Source organism: Pogonomyrmex barbatus, unplaced genomic scaffold (assembly GCF_055798465.1).
Source record: "Pogonomyrmex barbatus isolate J1 unplaced genomic scaffold, ASM5579846v1 scaffold2, whole genome shotgun sequence".
Lineage (NCBI taxonomy): Eukaryota > Metazoa > Arthropoda > Insecta > Hymenoptera > Formicidae > Pogonomyrmex > Pogonomyrmex barbatus.
The window spans coordinates 10,358,660-10,376,226 of record NW_028297116.1 but is presented as its reverse complement, the minus strand read 5'-3'; the positions used below and the strand labels follow the sequence as shown (position 1 = coordinate 10,376,226).

General features: G+C 34.1%; 1 protein-coding gene across 12 annotated transcripts in view; it reads right to left on the bottom strand.

Annotated features, from left to right (window-relative positions):
- Positions 1–519: 519 nt before the first annotated feature.
- The window catches only part of LOC105425687 (serine/threonine-protein phosphatase 2A 56 kDa regulatory subunit gamma isoform), a 24,377-nt gene continuing 7,329 nt past the window's right edge, over positions 520–17,567 (bottom strand). For 2 of the 12 annotated variants that reach the window (XM_011636555.3, XM_011636557.3), the window contains exons 3-9: positions 11,612–11,786; positions 5,856–6,058; positions 5,097–5,491; positions 4,682–5,015; positions 4,398–4,616; positions 3,932–4,156; positions 520–3,853 (exon numbers count right to left, since the gene is read on the bottom strand). In XM_011636555.3, the coding sequence (XP_011634857.1) occupies positions 3,689–3,853; positions 3,932–4,156; positions 4,398–4,616; positions 4,682–5,015; positions 5,097–5,491; positions 5,856–6,058; positions 11,612–11,786 (1,716 nt within the window). In that variant the 3' untranslated portion in view covers positions 520–3,688. Of the gene's footprint in view, positions 3,854–3,931; positions 4,157–4,397; positions 4,617–4,681; positions 5,016–5,096; positions 5,492–5,855; positions 6,059–7,212; positions 7,544–9,488; positions 10,576–11,611; positions 11,787–15,477; positions 15,950–16,669; positions 17,483–17,567 lie in introns of those variants that run through there. The other 10 variants (XM_011636552.3, XM_025217905.2, XM_011636553.3 and 7 more) reach the window with 10 other exon arrangements.

Genomic DNA, 17,567 nt, shown 5'->3' with positions numbered 1-17,567 from the left:
TAATTGTAATGTTATTGTTATTTTGCGTTTGGAGTAGTGATTGTTTATATATAATATACTTATAACAATTAAAAAAGATTTTTCATTTGGTGAGATTTGTATTTAATTATATTTGGTGAATTACTCTTGATATATTTTATGAATTTTATATATCTTTCGTCTCTTTTTTATAATAATAGATGTAATAATTTGTTGTTCAAAATTTAAGTTACAGATTTCTATTAGACATTTATCTTGTATTTTTATATCATTGAAACTTTTTAATCTTATAAATTGCTACTGTACATTAATTTTTTGCAATCAAAATCATTATTCATTGATTGATATGATATGAATGATGGAATTCTATATCGTCTTTGTAGTAAATTTTTGTCTATCATTTAAATAGTCTATTAGATAATTTAAAAAAAATCTAATTTTTCAATAATTTGCCTTTTTTTGCATTTACTCAATATTCGCACATGTTGAATACATAGAATTATCCACTCTACAGGTTGCTAATGTTAGAATGCGTCAGTCTACTTTTTTCATAATCTTCTTTATTTACTATAAAACTATGTTTTTAACAAATTGCAGAAAGTATACGTGTACGAAATATTATCGATCGCTCGAACGATATTCAAATGGAACGGACGAAACTATTCATAATCACACGTAGAGAGAACGTAGAGAATTCTCTCTGGTGGGCTCGCGATACGCTCCGTAATGTTCGATATAATGATAGTTTAAATTAACATAATTTAATTTAAATATCACAAAGGAAATCCTGTTAGAACCGAGATGCCCTCAGCGAAATTATCTCCGTAGAAGTTTTATTTATCATTATGTTATGTCTATGCGATACTGATATCTCTTCCTTTCTCTTTACTTCATTCCTCTGAATTCGGATTGCGGCACGGACATTATACAATACTGCAACCGTTTATAGATTTTGCTTTTAAAGAGTTCCAATGTATCAATTGCGCGTATTTGTCAAAAATGATTGCACGCATACATATAGTTGTTACGGACTCAGAAAAAATTAAATAAAATTTGCATACACATAAGAGAAATTATAAGAACAGAAATAATAAATTTCTTTTCTAAAATAAATTTCTATCGACTTTATCGGATAATTATCATGCTTAAAAAATATTCCAAGCGTATTCAGAGAATAAAACAAAATAATGTTCGAAAGGATGCGTAGTTCCACGATGATAATACGAGCGTTGGAACTGAAAAGAGAAAAATCCGTTAAAAAATAATTATATTATTTACACGATATATGCAGGTACATGAAATGCAAACTGCGCACGAGGTCTCCTTTTGTTGAATATCTCAGTGGATTTCGATCGATGACTCGAATGCGATCTCGATCACGAGAGTTACAGATGGAAAGCATTTTCTGTTTTCGTGTTATGTTCAATTGAGATAATCTAGAATCCGATTTTGAATTCAAAGATTACAATCGATATAATTTCGACTGTAAATTTTATGTCCAACACTGTAGACGCACGAAAAAGAGGGCTCACTTTCGCATGCGCATGAAAATCTCTGTATTAATCCGGATCGAGATCGGTATAATTGTCGGCGAGTTCAATTCTTCGATGCTATAAAAATAAAAAGGTCTCTGGCATTGATCATCGCGTTTTCATCATTAATGAATAAGCATGGGGACTATTTTTTCGCATGCATCGATACTTAAACTCGGCAAAATTATACCGATTCCAATCGCTGTTTGGATCCTTGTTGAAAAGATGCACGATCGCAAATGTGAGTATATTTCTATAGTGCTTTACATATAATACGTACGAAAGAACTCCCACGATATCATGCAAGATTAATGTCTTTATTACATTGAAACGACCCGGCAACTATATCCTCTTAATAACGGCGTCATATTATTATTATTATTATTATTATTAGTATTATTATTATTATTAGTAATATTATCGTTACGATTATTTCTTTCTTTTCCGGTTCTCTACGATTCGATTTCAGCTTTTGCAGACATACACATTCACATTAGCGGAGACTATCTGATTCGATGTCTTTTCAAGTTGCTGCATGCGGCGTATGACGTAAGAGTTCTTGTCTTTTCCCTCTCTGATACGTGATAATAAATTTTTTTTTTTTTTTTTCTAGAAATGCATGATTTATTATCGATCTAATTTTTAGGAAAAGCGTAGATTTCCGGATAGACTAAACAGATTCAAGGCATTTTGCCGCATGTACCAGCTACTATATTAATACTATTACCCTATTTTCGTCACACGTTATTCGTTACTATATAAAAATAATACAATAACTAATAATTATAATGATATTTATACTACTAATTAATGATCAGTTGAAATGGCCATTCCTCTTGAATAGGAATAAGTAAATAAATCTATCCATAGTTTTAATTTCTAATATTTAATATAAGTGCTTATCATATCTATGTTCAACAAGGTATCCTTGACAATTATTAACGTAACAACTTGTCAGCAGCGCAAGGACTAAATTGTATTTTAACCTTTCTTTCTCTTCTCTTCCTTTATTCTTCTCCCTTCTATCTCTGGGCCGCAACAGTATAATCTTTTATCAATTAATCTCAAGGTCAATGAGTTAACAACACAATATGTTATGCAAGCATTACTGAAATTCTGTAATATCGATTATATTTGGCAAAGCGACATGTAAACTCGCTGCTTAATCTTGCTGATCGTAGTATATAGGCTCCGCACGGAGGCATATTCTTTTTTCCTTTTTTTTTTTCCACAGGCATCTAGGCACAACAGATATAAAAGTAGTACACTCAGAAGTATCCAGATTTTCTCGTAGCAATCTATTATTTTTAAAATAGCACTATCATATATATCCTAAGATAACACGCACTGGCGTGTGTTCTTTTCCTTCGTCTGTACTTATTTGTTTCTTCTCTTACTACAACGAGCCTGTAGTGTTAAAGCAAATACGTATATTTATATATGTATATATCATTTGCACATAAATGGGAACGCGTCATTCGCAAGAATGTTAACACAACAAGCTCGCATAGCGCAATAGTATGGGTTACAACATCGAGAGCATACGTGTATATATTCGATCACATTTCCGCACATAACTCTCATGTATATAAAATCTCTTGTAGAATATACCAAATCCATTACAACCGTAGTATCCACAATTAAATCTCGTTTACGTACATTATATAATATATATATATATATATATATATATATATATATATATATTATATCTATATTATATTATCTTATTGTTGAGACATAGCAGAGGATAGCATCTCAAAGTGATGGCGATTCTACAAGTAATGTATTTAGGGCCTTTTTCGCTTACTACATGCGCGTTCTTTATAACGATGTGGTTACAGTTTCTTTTAACTGCAATTTTATTCCTCATAATGAAGAAATAAATACAACGCGTTTCTATGAAGAACGAGTTTTCTCTGTAAGCTTCTACGAGTACCTATACATTATGTCTTTGAATCGCACAAAGCGGCGGGATAAGATTCTTCTATTAAAAAAAAAAAAAAAAGCAAATATGATGTGATATACATTAAAATGACAGTGATATTGATTTCGCACAATGGGACTTTTAGCCAAATTATTTGCGCTCTTATCGCCGTTTATCCTCAGAAAGAAAGCTAATTTCCGATATTGCTACAGCAAAATAGAGGATACATGGGAAGAGGTTGTGGTAGAGACTAGCAATTATTGGGATCTGGCGGCGTAACAAGGTATTCATCAGCGCGTTTGTGATCGGACAATGCCCGTATTGTATACGAATCTTGCGGTAAATCGCTCTTCCTTCGTAAAAGCGGTTTCACTTTGTTCACGTTTGTCATTTTCTTCGCCTGCATAATAAAATGCTGATTTAAAACAACAGAATAATAATGTCATTATCCAATTAAAAAAACATTTCAATATTGATTAATGTCAATTTATACCTCATTAGCTTTAGCTTCGATTTTCTCCAAGGTAAGTGGAGTTTGATCTGTATCACCATCTTCGTCAGGCGGTGAGCTATCTACATGTTGTGGTGACGTATAGGATGTATTATTCGTTGTGCCTTTAATTGCCATATTATAATTTGGGTGCCTCATCGCAAGTGCTTCTACGCGCATCCATGCTTCGTCTCGATCTTTCATAAGTTTTCGTTCTCTTTGACGTTCCTGCAAAAGTTTCAAAATAAATGTAAAAAATAAAAGTTACTATATTTATTTTGATTTTCTTGCAAGATTAAAACAACATAGAATCATGCAGCTTTAAAAAATTATAATTTTAATTCACATTAATTCTAAGTTTTAAACATAGTTGTTTATCATTCAACATTGAATCATCCAGTTAATTAATTTAAAGATTTATATGTAGTATATACGCAATGAAAGTATAAATCATTGTCTACGAATATACCTGATAGTATTGTGTTGTACACTCATCGAATACTTTTTGATTCATTTCCATGAAAAGTTTCAGAGCATTATAAATTAAACCATGAATTGTCTTATTCCAATGGTTGCGAGAGTTTCTGTAAAAAGCTGGATACATTATCGGTAAAATAACCGAATAATTATCCGATATCAAGGACATTATGTATTCATTATTCCAATAATAGAGAGCTCTTTCTGCCACCTACAAAACAACATATGAGCAGATTAGACATTGCACGAAACAAAATAACAAAGTTGTACGCTTACCTGGAAATGCGGTGATGACACGCATTTGGCTAATTGCCTAAACAATGGATCCATGACTTTTTGGAATTCAGCTGGCTCAATGACGTCTAAAATTTCTTCAAGCTCGTTCAAAAACATAACTTCTTTAGGGGAATGTGTTTTTGGCCAAAATTTCAATAGATTTCTGATTACTGGTTCCGTCAGCGACGGATCCTTTTCCAGAAATTGGACGACACAGTATGCTAGTTGTGGATGATACACAGATAATGACTTAGCTTTATGCAAAGGTAACAAGACTTTTAACAAAAACACTTTGTGCTCTTCCTTTAGCGGCAGAGCAAAGCCATTTATAATACTGCAAAGAAAATAAATGCCGATGAATATTTTTCACTTATCTCTTAACGTTATTAAACTTTTATTTAATTTATATTATTACCTTCCTAAAATTTCAAGTAGTTCTGCGATGCCGTTATGATGTTCTGTCTCATAAATAAATCGATAGAAAACATTATTGATCTGTTTCCTAATGTATGCCCTAAGTCCCAGGAATTTTCCATAAATCCTATGGAGGGTCGTCTTAAGGAAATCCCTCTCTCTCGGGTCTTCGGAGTCGAACAGTTCCAAGAGTTGAAGCACGAATTTTTGATCTATGTAACGTCTTGCTATGGTCGGCTGGAAGTCCTGCGATTCCAACAGCCGCAAAAAGAATTCGTAGACGAGTTGTAAGTGCGGCCAAGCAGCCTCCAAGGTTGGCTCATCCTCTTCCGGATCAAACTCCGCGCCATTAGGATTTGATGACGGGGGTAGCGTCCGGAATAAATTCACAGCGAACTGCAAGGATTTCCTTCATCTCGGTAAAATCTTTCAACTTTATTCTCTCAAGGCACCATTTTACTTAGGTCATATTTCTACAGATATCTGTAGTTTTCTTTGAAAATGTAAAAACGATGTAAATGTTAAGAATATTTCCTATATTTTTATATTATCAGTTTTATTATATTTCTGCAAATTTTTTTAATTTTCATATCTCTAGCTATATTTTTCATTAAAATTTAAAATCTTCATTTTTATAAAAAAAAAAAAAAAAAAAAAACTAATTTTTTAGCTTTAACATAGTCTTTTTAATTTGCAATAAGCTTTTATTTTTTATTTAATTTAAAAGTGTTCTTACGGAGTATTAGAATGCTGTTCTTACCATGTTCACCGCTTCGGGATATATCGCTTCGGTAATAACATTTTTGTTTTTGGTTACATACTCGACCATCTCGTGGAGGGCAGTGCGCTTTACCTCCTTCCATTTCAAATCTGACAAGGGATCGGATTCGAAGTCGAAGAGGACGCAGCATTGCCGTAGCTTCTGTATAAAAAGTTCCTCCCGTTCGTTTCCCTGTTGTGTTTCTGGAATCAGATAGCCGGTGATTAATCGCCGCACTCGGCAGCTTATATCTTGAGAAGCGATAATAGTATTGCACCTATTAATCATATTAATAATATTCTACATATCGATATGCGCCAATACCGATCTAGGAACATTCCAATTTCTCTCTTTTTTACACTACTCGTTTCTTTTTCTCGTTAGAATTAATTTGTTACAAATACTTTTCCCACTTGTTTAAATGGCTTTCTTGACACAGGTGAGAAATGATTCTTGAACGAAGTTAAATTTTTTTAAATAATGTTTGTAATTATGTATCATAAATCAGCGTCAAGATATTATCGATTACAAATTTCTTATATATTGATATATAATACATATCTGATTTTTTATAGTTATTATAAAAATATGCAAATATGCCGAGCGTGTTAACATTCCTGACTTTGAAATAATTTTGTAATCTTCGATAAAGGCCAAATCAATTTGATAAATTATGCCTGATAACAATGAGAGTATCCGCAATGTAATATGCCGCCGATAAAAGCGGAACACGCGATCATCATAATCGATATTTTATATTCGTTTCTTTGAACCAACTGATTTACATAGAGATAGTTATTCCAGATGTTAATAAATCTCCGTTTCTTATTAGTTGAGCATAAAAAGCATACTATTACAGGATTGCCTTTAGTTAATATTTATGCAAGTCACAATAGCATGCTAATGCACAATAACAGGCTTTTGATCTAAAATCTTAAAAGCGCTGTTTTTCGATTAATCGAGTGAACTCTGCAGGAAGATCGATAATGACCTTCAAAATACCATACAGCCGACCGGAGTAGCATTATTTATCGTTTGCTATTCCTGGCAATCTCTATAATAATAATAGAAATAACGAAATCGATTGACGAATTCACGACGAGCCGACTATTTCACGGACGTCATCCTCGAACACATCTTTTTATAAATACACAAATTTAACAAAAAAAAAAAAAAAAAAAAAAAAGATAAATAAACTGTTAAATTAATCCTTAATTTATAACAATAATCTGACATCATTATTAAAAAAGAATATAGATAGGATTATTTTACATAAATAAAGTCATAGTACGTAATAGTGAAAATTTGAGTGTAAAAATGATTTGCAGAAACTGATTTAAGCGATAGAAAGCTTTACCGATTAGAAGAGGTTGCAAAGGTTGATAGTGCAGCGCAAACGTAACCGGATAAGCCTTGCTTGAATCCTGGGGCAAGACCGTCGCCAGAGCAAGACCCTGATGAAAGCTGGGACTTTTCGGCAGAGCGCCGCCCAGAGATGGGCCAATTCCACCCACGTGAACCATTGCGCGATATTATGTTCAAGGCTGACTTTACATTCGCATCTTATTCACAGGCAAATTTCTTTGATTGCGTCGACTTAAGCAGTATACATTTTGCTATTCACGTATCGTCTTAGTATCTTCTTTGTAAACACTTTGAATTCATACAGTTGGCAAGACCGGCCTCTTCTTGATAACAAAATTGTGATCAATAATATTCCTTATTTTTACGCTTTTGCTCTTTAACAGCAAAAGCATTATACATATTTAACACAGCATTAACTTAAAAAACTTTATTCAGTAAAACTATATAATATTATAGATAATTTATTTAAATATTATTGCAATGAATAATTCTATTATTCAAGCATCGTTTAATCAAACATTTGAATACCCGAAGTTTGTTCTTCATCTGAGACATGAAAATAAATGTTCCTTGCAAAGTATATTGATATGTATGTCAGTTTACACAAACATATTTAAATACGTTGTATATGATGATAATTTCTCTTAATTTCAATAATCTGAATTCCAGAAACTTGTAGAAACGCCGGCAAAACATAAACGTTCTGATTTAAGATTAAAAAACAACATCTCGAGTTACATTCTCTTGGCATTCGTTACTTCAGAAAGAAATCTCGGACAGTATGAAATAAAGAAAGTAGCTTCACTGAAGCAATTATGTTAAAAAAGATATAGATTAACAACTTAGAAGTCAGGAAATAGAATAAGCATAAGAAAAGCTTAAATTATTTTTATAGTTTCCATTTCTTCACATTCACAAAATATTTTAATAAATGTAATCAATAAATTTTTTTTATTCTAAAAGATAGCCATTTAATCGTTAAAAATTAATTATACTAATATTTTATTTTCTGACCATTTAAGATAATAGACGTTTTATATTTTGAAAACAACAGTTGTGTGCAACATTAATAATTGCATTGGAAAATTTTCCACAGAAATTAATATGCATGATTAAAATAAAAATAAATATATAATTGTAAATATTAATCTGATTCTGAATCTGATTATGCATTCTACAATCCAAGTGACTAGATTTTTTTTTTATTTAAACGATTTCTTAATTTTTTAAATTTATTTTTAATTATTCTTTATATTGCATAAATTATATTTTCGAAAAATATAATAAAAAGGAAACTAATAAATTGAAAAATATTTTTCCATAATCGAAAAATATTATTCCATATAACCAACTCTCTATCAGAGAGCCCTTTTGTGTTTTTAATTAGGTAACTTTGAGCTCACTTTCTCAACTTTGCTAATTTATATCCGTTCCCGGGTTTGCGAATTTAACTCACTCGGACGGAAACCAATTTCCGGAGAATGTTTTTATTACATAACTCGCAATCATCTGCCAATTTACTCAGCGAAATGCGACGTATAACTTTATTAAGTCACGGCGATTGTCGGCCTTCGACAAGTCACTTTTACCGGCTTCCCACGTTATTTTCCGCATAGCTCGCGCGAAGGAAACGCATGGTTTTACGCGTTTTGCCAAACCATGCAGAAACGTAACTGTACTTTGATGCAAAGCAACATGAATCGTCTGTTAGTACGGCACAGTTGCGGGAATATTTTTGCGGAAAACAAATATTAAATTATTGCATACAAAAATTTTTTAAACATATAAATTAATACGCGCTGTATTATATGTGGATTTTTATTCATGTTGGAAAACATAAATTAATAAATTCAATTAACTTTCTTCCCACGTGTGTAAATATATTTCACCTATATATCATCTATATTGTGGTAAATATATTAAGTAATCATTATTAAATAATAAGGTCAACCAAGCGCTCAATAACCTATAAAGGTAAATCGTTAAATCATTCAACTGTTATTAATAATTCCATTAAATTTTCAATATTATTTTTCATAAAATGCATTAATAAAATCAATTTTCTACGATAACACAAGAACTTAACGAATTTTCATTCTATATTAAGATTTTAATACAATTCCACCATAATTCTACATATCCTCAGTGCTTTTGAATATACTACATTGAATTGGATATTAAGATTTAATTAAAAATAAATTTTAAAAGCTCTTATATCATTTTTTTACCCAATCTGTATATCAAGCCATTTTTTTTAAATTAACTCACCAATCTTCGGGAATTTCTTTAAAATTCACTAACTTCATTTTCTTAATCGAAAAACTTTTAAACAGTAAGATTCATAAATTTTCTATTAAAAACTTTTTAACTAAAAGAATTCAACATTCATCAAAATGTTTTTCAACTTATTAATTAATTTAAAAATTTTTTCTTCTTTCGTTCAATATCTATTCTCTTTAAATCGATTATAAATTATCCAAGTGTCAAACAATTATTTCTATTAAATATTTCCGACATCTCCCATAACATCAAAATCACAATTCACTTTATCTCAATCGGCGACCTCAAAATCTTGCGAGTTTCAAGAGCCAGTCGCGCCGCCCTTAACCGGATTTTCTCATAGATTTGCGATAACAACCCCACTGACACCACTGGAAGCCGTTAATTCCCGTCGTTGTTTAATGCTCGCAACAATCTGTTGCTTCGTACGTGTCAATCGATCGGCCGGGAAAAGGCAAGGCTCTTCTCGGCCTCTCGCTTCTCGGGGTGTTCACGCTACGAAGCCACCCTCGTGAAATACCGGCGAGCACTAGCGGCGCGTTCTCGCGGGTCCCCGGAACCCGGTGACCGCGTTCGCGAGGGGCGGGAGATGACGAGAAGAGGGGGGGGGGGGCAGGCTGGCGGGTGAGATTCGCCTAAGTGGCACCGGGTTCAACGAACTTGAGGGTCCTCGCCGGGATCTCGCGGGTCATCTCTCGATCGGTCACGGGGTCGATACACTCCCCCCCTTGCCGAGATTCTGTGCAGGTGGAGCCGCGGCCAGGTGGAGCTCTCGCGAGGGTGCCGCGAGGGTGCCGCGCGGGTGTTCGGGCGCTGGTCTCGGAACGGTTGGAAGAGAAGGATCAGAAAGGGATGGCCGAAACCGAAGGTGGGGGTGGAAGAGGGAGGGGGCGAAACCCGACTGTTTACGTTGGGAAAACGGGGAATCATGAATCCGAGGCGCCTGCGCGACCCTCGTACACGCAATCGATAGACTCTGACGTACGTAGAAGGTAGGTCTCGATTGACCGGCATTACATTGGGAAAGGGCAGGCGAACCAATTTGTCGCCGCCCTCCTCTCCTCTCCTCTCCTCTCCTCTCCTCTTCCTCTTCACTCACTCCTCTCTCTCGCGTTTTATTCATCTTTCCGTTGTTTGTTTTCTTACGATATATGTCTGCGCACGATATATGTCGCTTTTCCGATCTTTGCCCCGATCCAATTGTCCAATTATAGTAACTGTCTCTGCGAACCAGTTTTCTGCATAATGAGTTCTTTACTTGTTGATCAAGCTGATTTCAGATCGCGAGCTATTTAATGATCGCAAAGTGAGTATGATGTGTCGTATGTAAACATACATACATATGTACCACGATATGACGTGCATTCCTTTTCATTTTTATTACCGTCTACATTATCAATGACCTATGACGCAAATGTAAAAAATGTAAAAAGACTGATATCATTTTGTTTGATCTAATAGGAATGGTAATCAAGTGGGATCTAATTTTACTTTTTTATTTATTTTCCAATTGCAAAAAGAGCTTTGGTTTTCTATCCACATTAGGAAAACTATGTCTTTTATATATTTTGTTGCGTTTATACAAGATTTAAATTATTGTAATTGAAATTATATTGGAATTTAATTATATATATAGACTATTTTCGAAGAAGAGTAGTGATTTAGAGTAGTGATTTTTAAGTTATCATTAAGTTATCATTAAAATGATTGAGCTCAAAATTATAAGTATTTTTTAAGAGCTTAGTGATAACTTAATGTCAATCAATCCTAAACTTAACAAGAAATATTTATATAAAAAATTGTATTATAAAACAATATTAAAAAGAATATTATTTGCAAAATAATATATAAGAATTCTAAATCACTACTCTTTTTTCGAAAATAGTCTATACAAAACATAAAATAATTATGTTATATATAAATTATATATTCTATATATAAATAAGATGAACTATGTACGTAAGTGACTACATATGTAAACTTATATTAACTTTAAAAATCTATTTCAAAAATAAAAAAATAATGAAGGACATACATCTTAATACATATTTTAAGGACAATTATTGGGTTTAGAATTATATATTTTATGATATTTATTCGAATGAACTCACCGGATAACAGTGGCAATTTTTGCAGTTCCCGATTTTTCGATATGTTGAACCTCGAGCTGCTTTGCCGTTTATCTTTTTTGATTACGGGACCACCGGGTTGATACTTGATTTTGTTGATAAGCGTAGGTGGAGGCGGTGCATTGCCCACAGGAGGTCCTCCGGTCACCTTATTTGCCTATAAGAAACGAAGAAAAGATAGTAAAAATAAATACAAGATTTATAGATTAAAAAATAAATTAACTTTATAATAGTTTCATTATAATTTTAGATTTAGAAAAATTAAAGAGAAACTTTTATTCCGATTATAAACACAGAAGTTTTTTTTTAAATTAATTGTATTTTGAAATATTAATTTATTGCATTTTTTATAATCTTTATAAATTCGTTTTTGTAACAATCTTTATAAGCATAACAATGATCTTTTAATATATAAGTATTGTCCAATATATTTTTTAACAAAATTAAAAAATCATAATGTAAATTAAATTTGAACAAGAGTTGGTGTGATTAGTGTACTTAATTCACAGTTACTTATCTTCGCATTAATTTGACTCCGTTATAGGCAAACGATCGATCACTTGCTCGCTAATTGGATTAACATTACATAAATGGAACGTGAGGAAGCGACATGGACTTCCCACGATCTATGGCACAAGGTGTGCAAAAAACGTTACACAAACGTGATCTCTTTATCAAGATTGAAGATCCAAAATATCAATACACGTTCACATCAATATAGTTTCTTTAGTTAATAAAAAATTCATTTTTTCTCAACAAGATATCGACGCAAAAATTCTCGTATATTGTAATATTGTCAAATATAATCAATTGTAAACGAGGAATTTTCAGAATTTCTTCACAATCTATAATTAATTTTTTAATTAAATATTTAGTTGATAATATACTAAATATCTAATATTAAGAAATAAGAATATAAAAGAATGCTGACTATATTTTTGCTTAAGAAAAATTTCAAATAAATATACTGTATGCATAATCATTCATCAGTTTATGATAACGCGGCCGTGAATCTTGCAAAAAAAAACCTATATAAACATTCTTTTAATCATGTTCGATCAGTTACAAGATAGGCTATTCGAATAAGCGAGGAAAGTCGTGAATACAAATGCTTTGGCTTATCTTGGATTGCGGCTAAGTCGGGCGAACAAATGAACTACGTTGGCATTCCGTAATGAAACCAATCAGATTCCTCGCTCGCTTTATTACAAACCGACTAACTAGTTAGTTTTCGTCTTTTACTTTCCCGATTGTTCTGCTTTTGAAGTTTTCGTACTCAATATGAAATATCTGATTAGCAATCATCGACTTTTTCGACGGTACTTTATATTGGTTCTATTAATAACAAAGATGGTGACTTTTCTAATGTAAATTTAAAGAAAAATAATAAAAAAAAGTCACAAAGTTCAACATCAAGAACTAGAGAATTATAGAAAAATGTTTTAGATATCGAAGAATCGAGATAGGAACAATTGATCTAAAAAATTGATCGACAATTAATCTTTTATCCAAAATACGTTTCAGTAAGAGTTTAAAGCGTTGAGTTTAAAGAGTTTAAAGCGTGTTCGTTCAAAGTATCTAACGCTAAATGCACGATAAAACATTGCGTAATCAATAACGCAATTGCGCAGTACGATGACAGGTAACACATATACGCAAACTAGATGCATTATAAAGAAATGTAGAAATAGTAAAACGGAATGTGTGTCCGCAGATTGCGGATAAAAATAGATGTAAAACACGATCTAATGAACTATTACGTGTAAGTCGCCGTCACTCGTCGTCGGTTTGCGTTTTCACGTTGCTGATCGCTGTATCTTCAGAAGAATATGCGCGTGCGATCACGTACGCTCGATAAACAAAGTTGACGATCCTACACGATCGCCTACCAGTGAAACTCAGTATTTACTATCGTTCAAGGAGAGCTTAAAAGGTCCGTAAAACGCGGCGTAAACGTGTGATAAAGCGGAAGTTGTTTCGCGTAGTTGTTTCGCGACAAAACGATTTAACAAACTCAAATGCTTTACCGCTTGAAATGAAAAAGCCTTATCCGAAAAAGTAAGTTCAAAATTATTGACACATAAAAATATTATTTTTTTACAATAGATTGCAAATTAGAAATGTAGAGTCACATTTATAATATAAAATAATTTTAGATAACATTTATCTTTAATAATATAATGTATTGATAAACCGTCCTATTTTTACAGCGTGTATTACACTTTGGAGTACATTAATTTCTGTCGACTGATTGGCTTTATACAAACGAATAATGACGAATATAACGAGAGCTTTTACGTGAAGAAAGGTCGATTGGTGTTGAAGTTCACGGTCAAAGATTACAAACTATTACAGTTCTTGTTCTAACAAGAATTTTCCGCTCGAGGGACCGAGGGACGATGCATTTCACTTCTTTCATCTTCCTAATGGCATTTCTGAATGAATGCAACAGTAATGATAAAAGAGAATGATTATGTGTGGGATATTGTTTGATATAGAGTTGTCCTGTTTTTAACGAAAAGAATCGTGTTCTAATTTATTGACTTCTACTTTTTGCCTCGTTAATTTATCGTTTCATTTCTTTTTAAACGTATTAATTTAAAAACGTATTAAATAAAATATATATTAAACTCAATACGATATTTATGACATGAAACTATAATTCATGTAATTAAAAACGTGTTAACTTCTTAACTTCTCTTGCAATATATTAAATTCATTTCCTAATAATAGATAATAAAACGATTAAAATGTATAACATATACATATAAAATAACAATACCTAAAAAGAAGATTATTTAACATTTAATCATGAGTTTTATAAATCCACAAATATAATTTTTTAATTAAATTTGTCGATCTGTAAACAAAGATTAATATGAAGAAGTCATTGATCTTTGCTCTGAAAGTCTTACTGATATTGCAATACAATAATCTTTGATACTTTATGACTTGAATCATGTTGTATTATGAGATATGACAAATGTATTATGAGATATTTTTATATGTCATTTACAATGATATTCTATATCGCTACGAAATTAATGCGTATTCGATGCCGATTGTACATACTTATCTCTAAATGTCTTATTCCGCGCGATCGAAACTACCGTGTGCTAAAAAGTTGTTCTATCTTTAGTTATCATATCGGTCACGTCTGATAAATATACGCTGATAAATCCGGAAAGAGCTTGCTTTTCAATCATCGTACATTAAATCGAAATACAAAATAAAGGAAATATCTTACTGAATAAAAATTGAAGATATTTTTGTACTCGATAATAAGCTAAAAAGTTTGTGCAACTATTCGTAAAATCGCAAATGAAAAATGGCACTTTCAAATATTGCGTTTACTTGTCGAATATTTGCCAAATAATATAATAAAATATTACTTGAATTAACATATGTTTAATCGTAAGGAGAAAAATAATAAAATATTGTTGAAATTATCATATATGAATTACTTACTCGTGGAGGAAAACAAAATAGGCTATATAACAAAATCAACATTTTGCACGATATAAAAATGTCCCCGTAAACTGTGTATCACATCAAAAGATAACACAATATATACTCTGTCCGCACTATCAATCGATATAGTTTAACTAATAATATGATAACAAATATCGCGAATAACGAAGATAATATCCGAAAATAGAAAATATCAAGTTTTTCAAGCAAAGTTAAAGTTTTTTTCTAAATTCAGCCTTCAGCTTTTTTTTTTTCATTCTGCAATCAAATATATATATATCGATAGATTCGTATAAAAACGCCCCTTTAAATCTATCGAATATTTGATAGGAGAATGTTGCGTATTTGTTGAAAGCAACACTGTTCGAGAAACCTGCCTTTTTCTTGAATACGTTTCCAAAGGCGAGTCCGCTGAACGTTTGCATTTTACTCTGCATACCAGCGTGCGATTTCCGGAAACAATGATCGCCCAGGAAGAAAATTCACTATCGGCACAACGCGGCAGCCAGCCGCAGGAAAAACGGTCTCGCAGCGTCGCGGTATAACATGATTCTCGCAGCGTCGCGGTACAACATGATTCTCGCATTCGCGATCCTCTCTTCTCACGGGACGAAGAGAATCTCGATCACACAGCCGTCGAACAGCCGATCCACTTCACGTACTATCGGGAATATCCGCTTTCTTCCCGCCGGCACCTGAGAGTGCATCCCCGAATGCATGCCTGAGAATATTCCGCGGAGTAATTTCGAGGGAACGTGGCGGAAATTTTGGATTCAAGTTTAAGGTGTCAAACGGACTTTCCCGAGAGTATACACCAGCCTGATATCACGCGGAAAGTGTTTTGTATCTCTAAAAACGAAAGAAGATAAGGCAGATTAGATTGGACCGCATACTCCGTAAACGACGTTGACTTTCGAGCTTTAATTCTTTAATTCCGACCTAAGATATTCGTGACGGTATCGTAAAAAAAGGATTCCGGATTCGGTTACCAACGGGATAAATTATTTCAGCGATCGATGAAAAGTACACGTATTACACGTGAAATCTATTACACGCAACAGCGATAGATTTTCTTGCTAGCAGTTTTGCGCGTGAAAAGACGGACGCGCGTATAAAAATAAATCAGCGGAACGAAGTGTCTGGGCGAGAGGTAAGCCTTCCCCTTATCCAAGATTAGGAAAAGCGGCCGCGGTCTCTATATTGGATCCGGCGCTTCGCACTTGCGAGTATTTTAGTCGACAATCGAAAGTGACGAGAGAGTAAATATTATCTTTCTGTCGCTGGCCGTCACGCGATGTTTTGTAACTCAATATTTCCGAGTACCGATCTTTAAAAGAAGTCTGACGTGACGTAACTTACAGTTAGCGATAACGTATCGTCACATTTTTCAGGAATCATATTTCTTTTATATTAAATGTGTCCTCTAGATTTTCTGTATTGCGATTTTGCTAAATAAATTTTTCAAGATCACAATCGATGCAATATATTTATAATAATGACGTAAGCTTCATATATAGTTATATGGGCCCTTTAAAATTTATTTTTTTCTCAACGTCATTCGATGCTTACAATTCGTATCTTCTTCGATGATGAACAAGAAACACGTACAAATATTGCAATAGATAAACAACTTTATCTCCTATACATAAAATCTCGGCTGAACCGTTTGGTCGCGGTCGCGAAAACAGGCGTTTCCTCGGAGGCTCGTGGAACTCGGGAGAATTCGCGGCACCCCCGCGCGAGGATATAAATATTTCCACGCGGATGTCCAGTGGCGCGGAATATTCTCGTGAGCTGATCTAGTCGCGACGGACAAAGAGGCGCAGCACTCGGGATTGCACTATCTCGCGACGCGCCGCGAAGGAGGAACGTCACCTCCTCGTCGTCCGGTTTTCGTTTGAGAAATCTTCGACGACAACCGTTTTCTCTCGCGCGACCGCGCGCGGGAGAGAGTCCCTCCGGGCGAGAATTCGTCCGCCGTAGTGCCAGCGGCAGAGAGAGACAGAGAGAGAGAGACAGAGAGAGAGAGAGAGAGAGAGAGAGAGAGAGAAAAGAAAAAATAGATCACGTCTCCGTGCGAGCGGAGAGAAACGCGAGGCGATCGCGTCGCCGACGTCGCGACGCCCAAGATCGTCCGAGAGGCGCTTCGCAAAATTGGACTCGGAGTCAAAGACGGAGACGGAGACGGAGATAGAGACGGCGACGGCGACGAGAGCGCACTGTCGGAGGCGAGCGGCAGGCGTGCACTCGTGACCGAGAATCGCAGCAGCCAGCCACTTGCGACACTCTCGTGTACACACATCGCAGGTTTTGGCGAGCGCGAGCGCGATCGGCTCTCGCGGCACGCCGCCGCTGCCGCCGCCGCCGCCGCCGCCGCCGGCGCGCCGTCCGATCGACGCCGATCGTTCAAGGCCGCCACGTACGACCTTAACCCTCACGCCAATTACAAGGAATTACGTTTCATCCC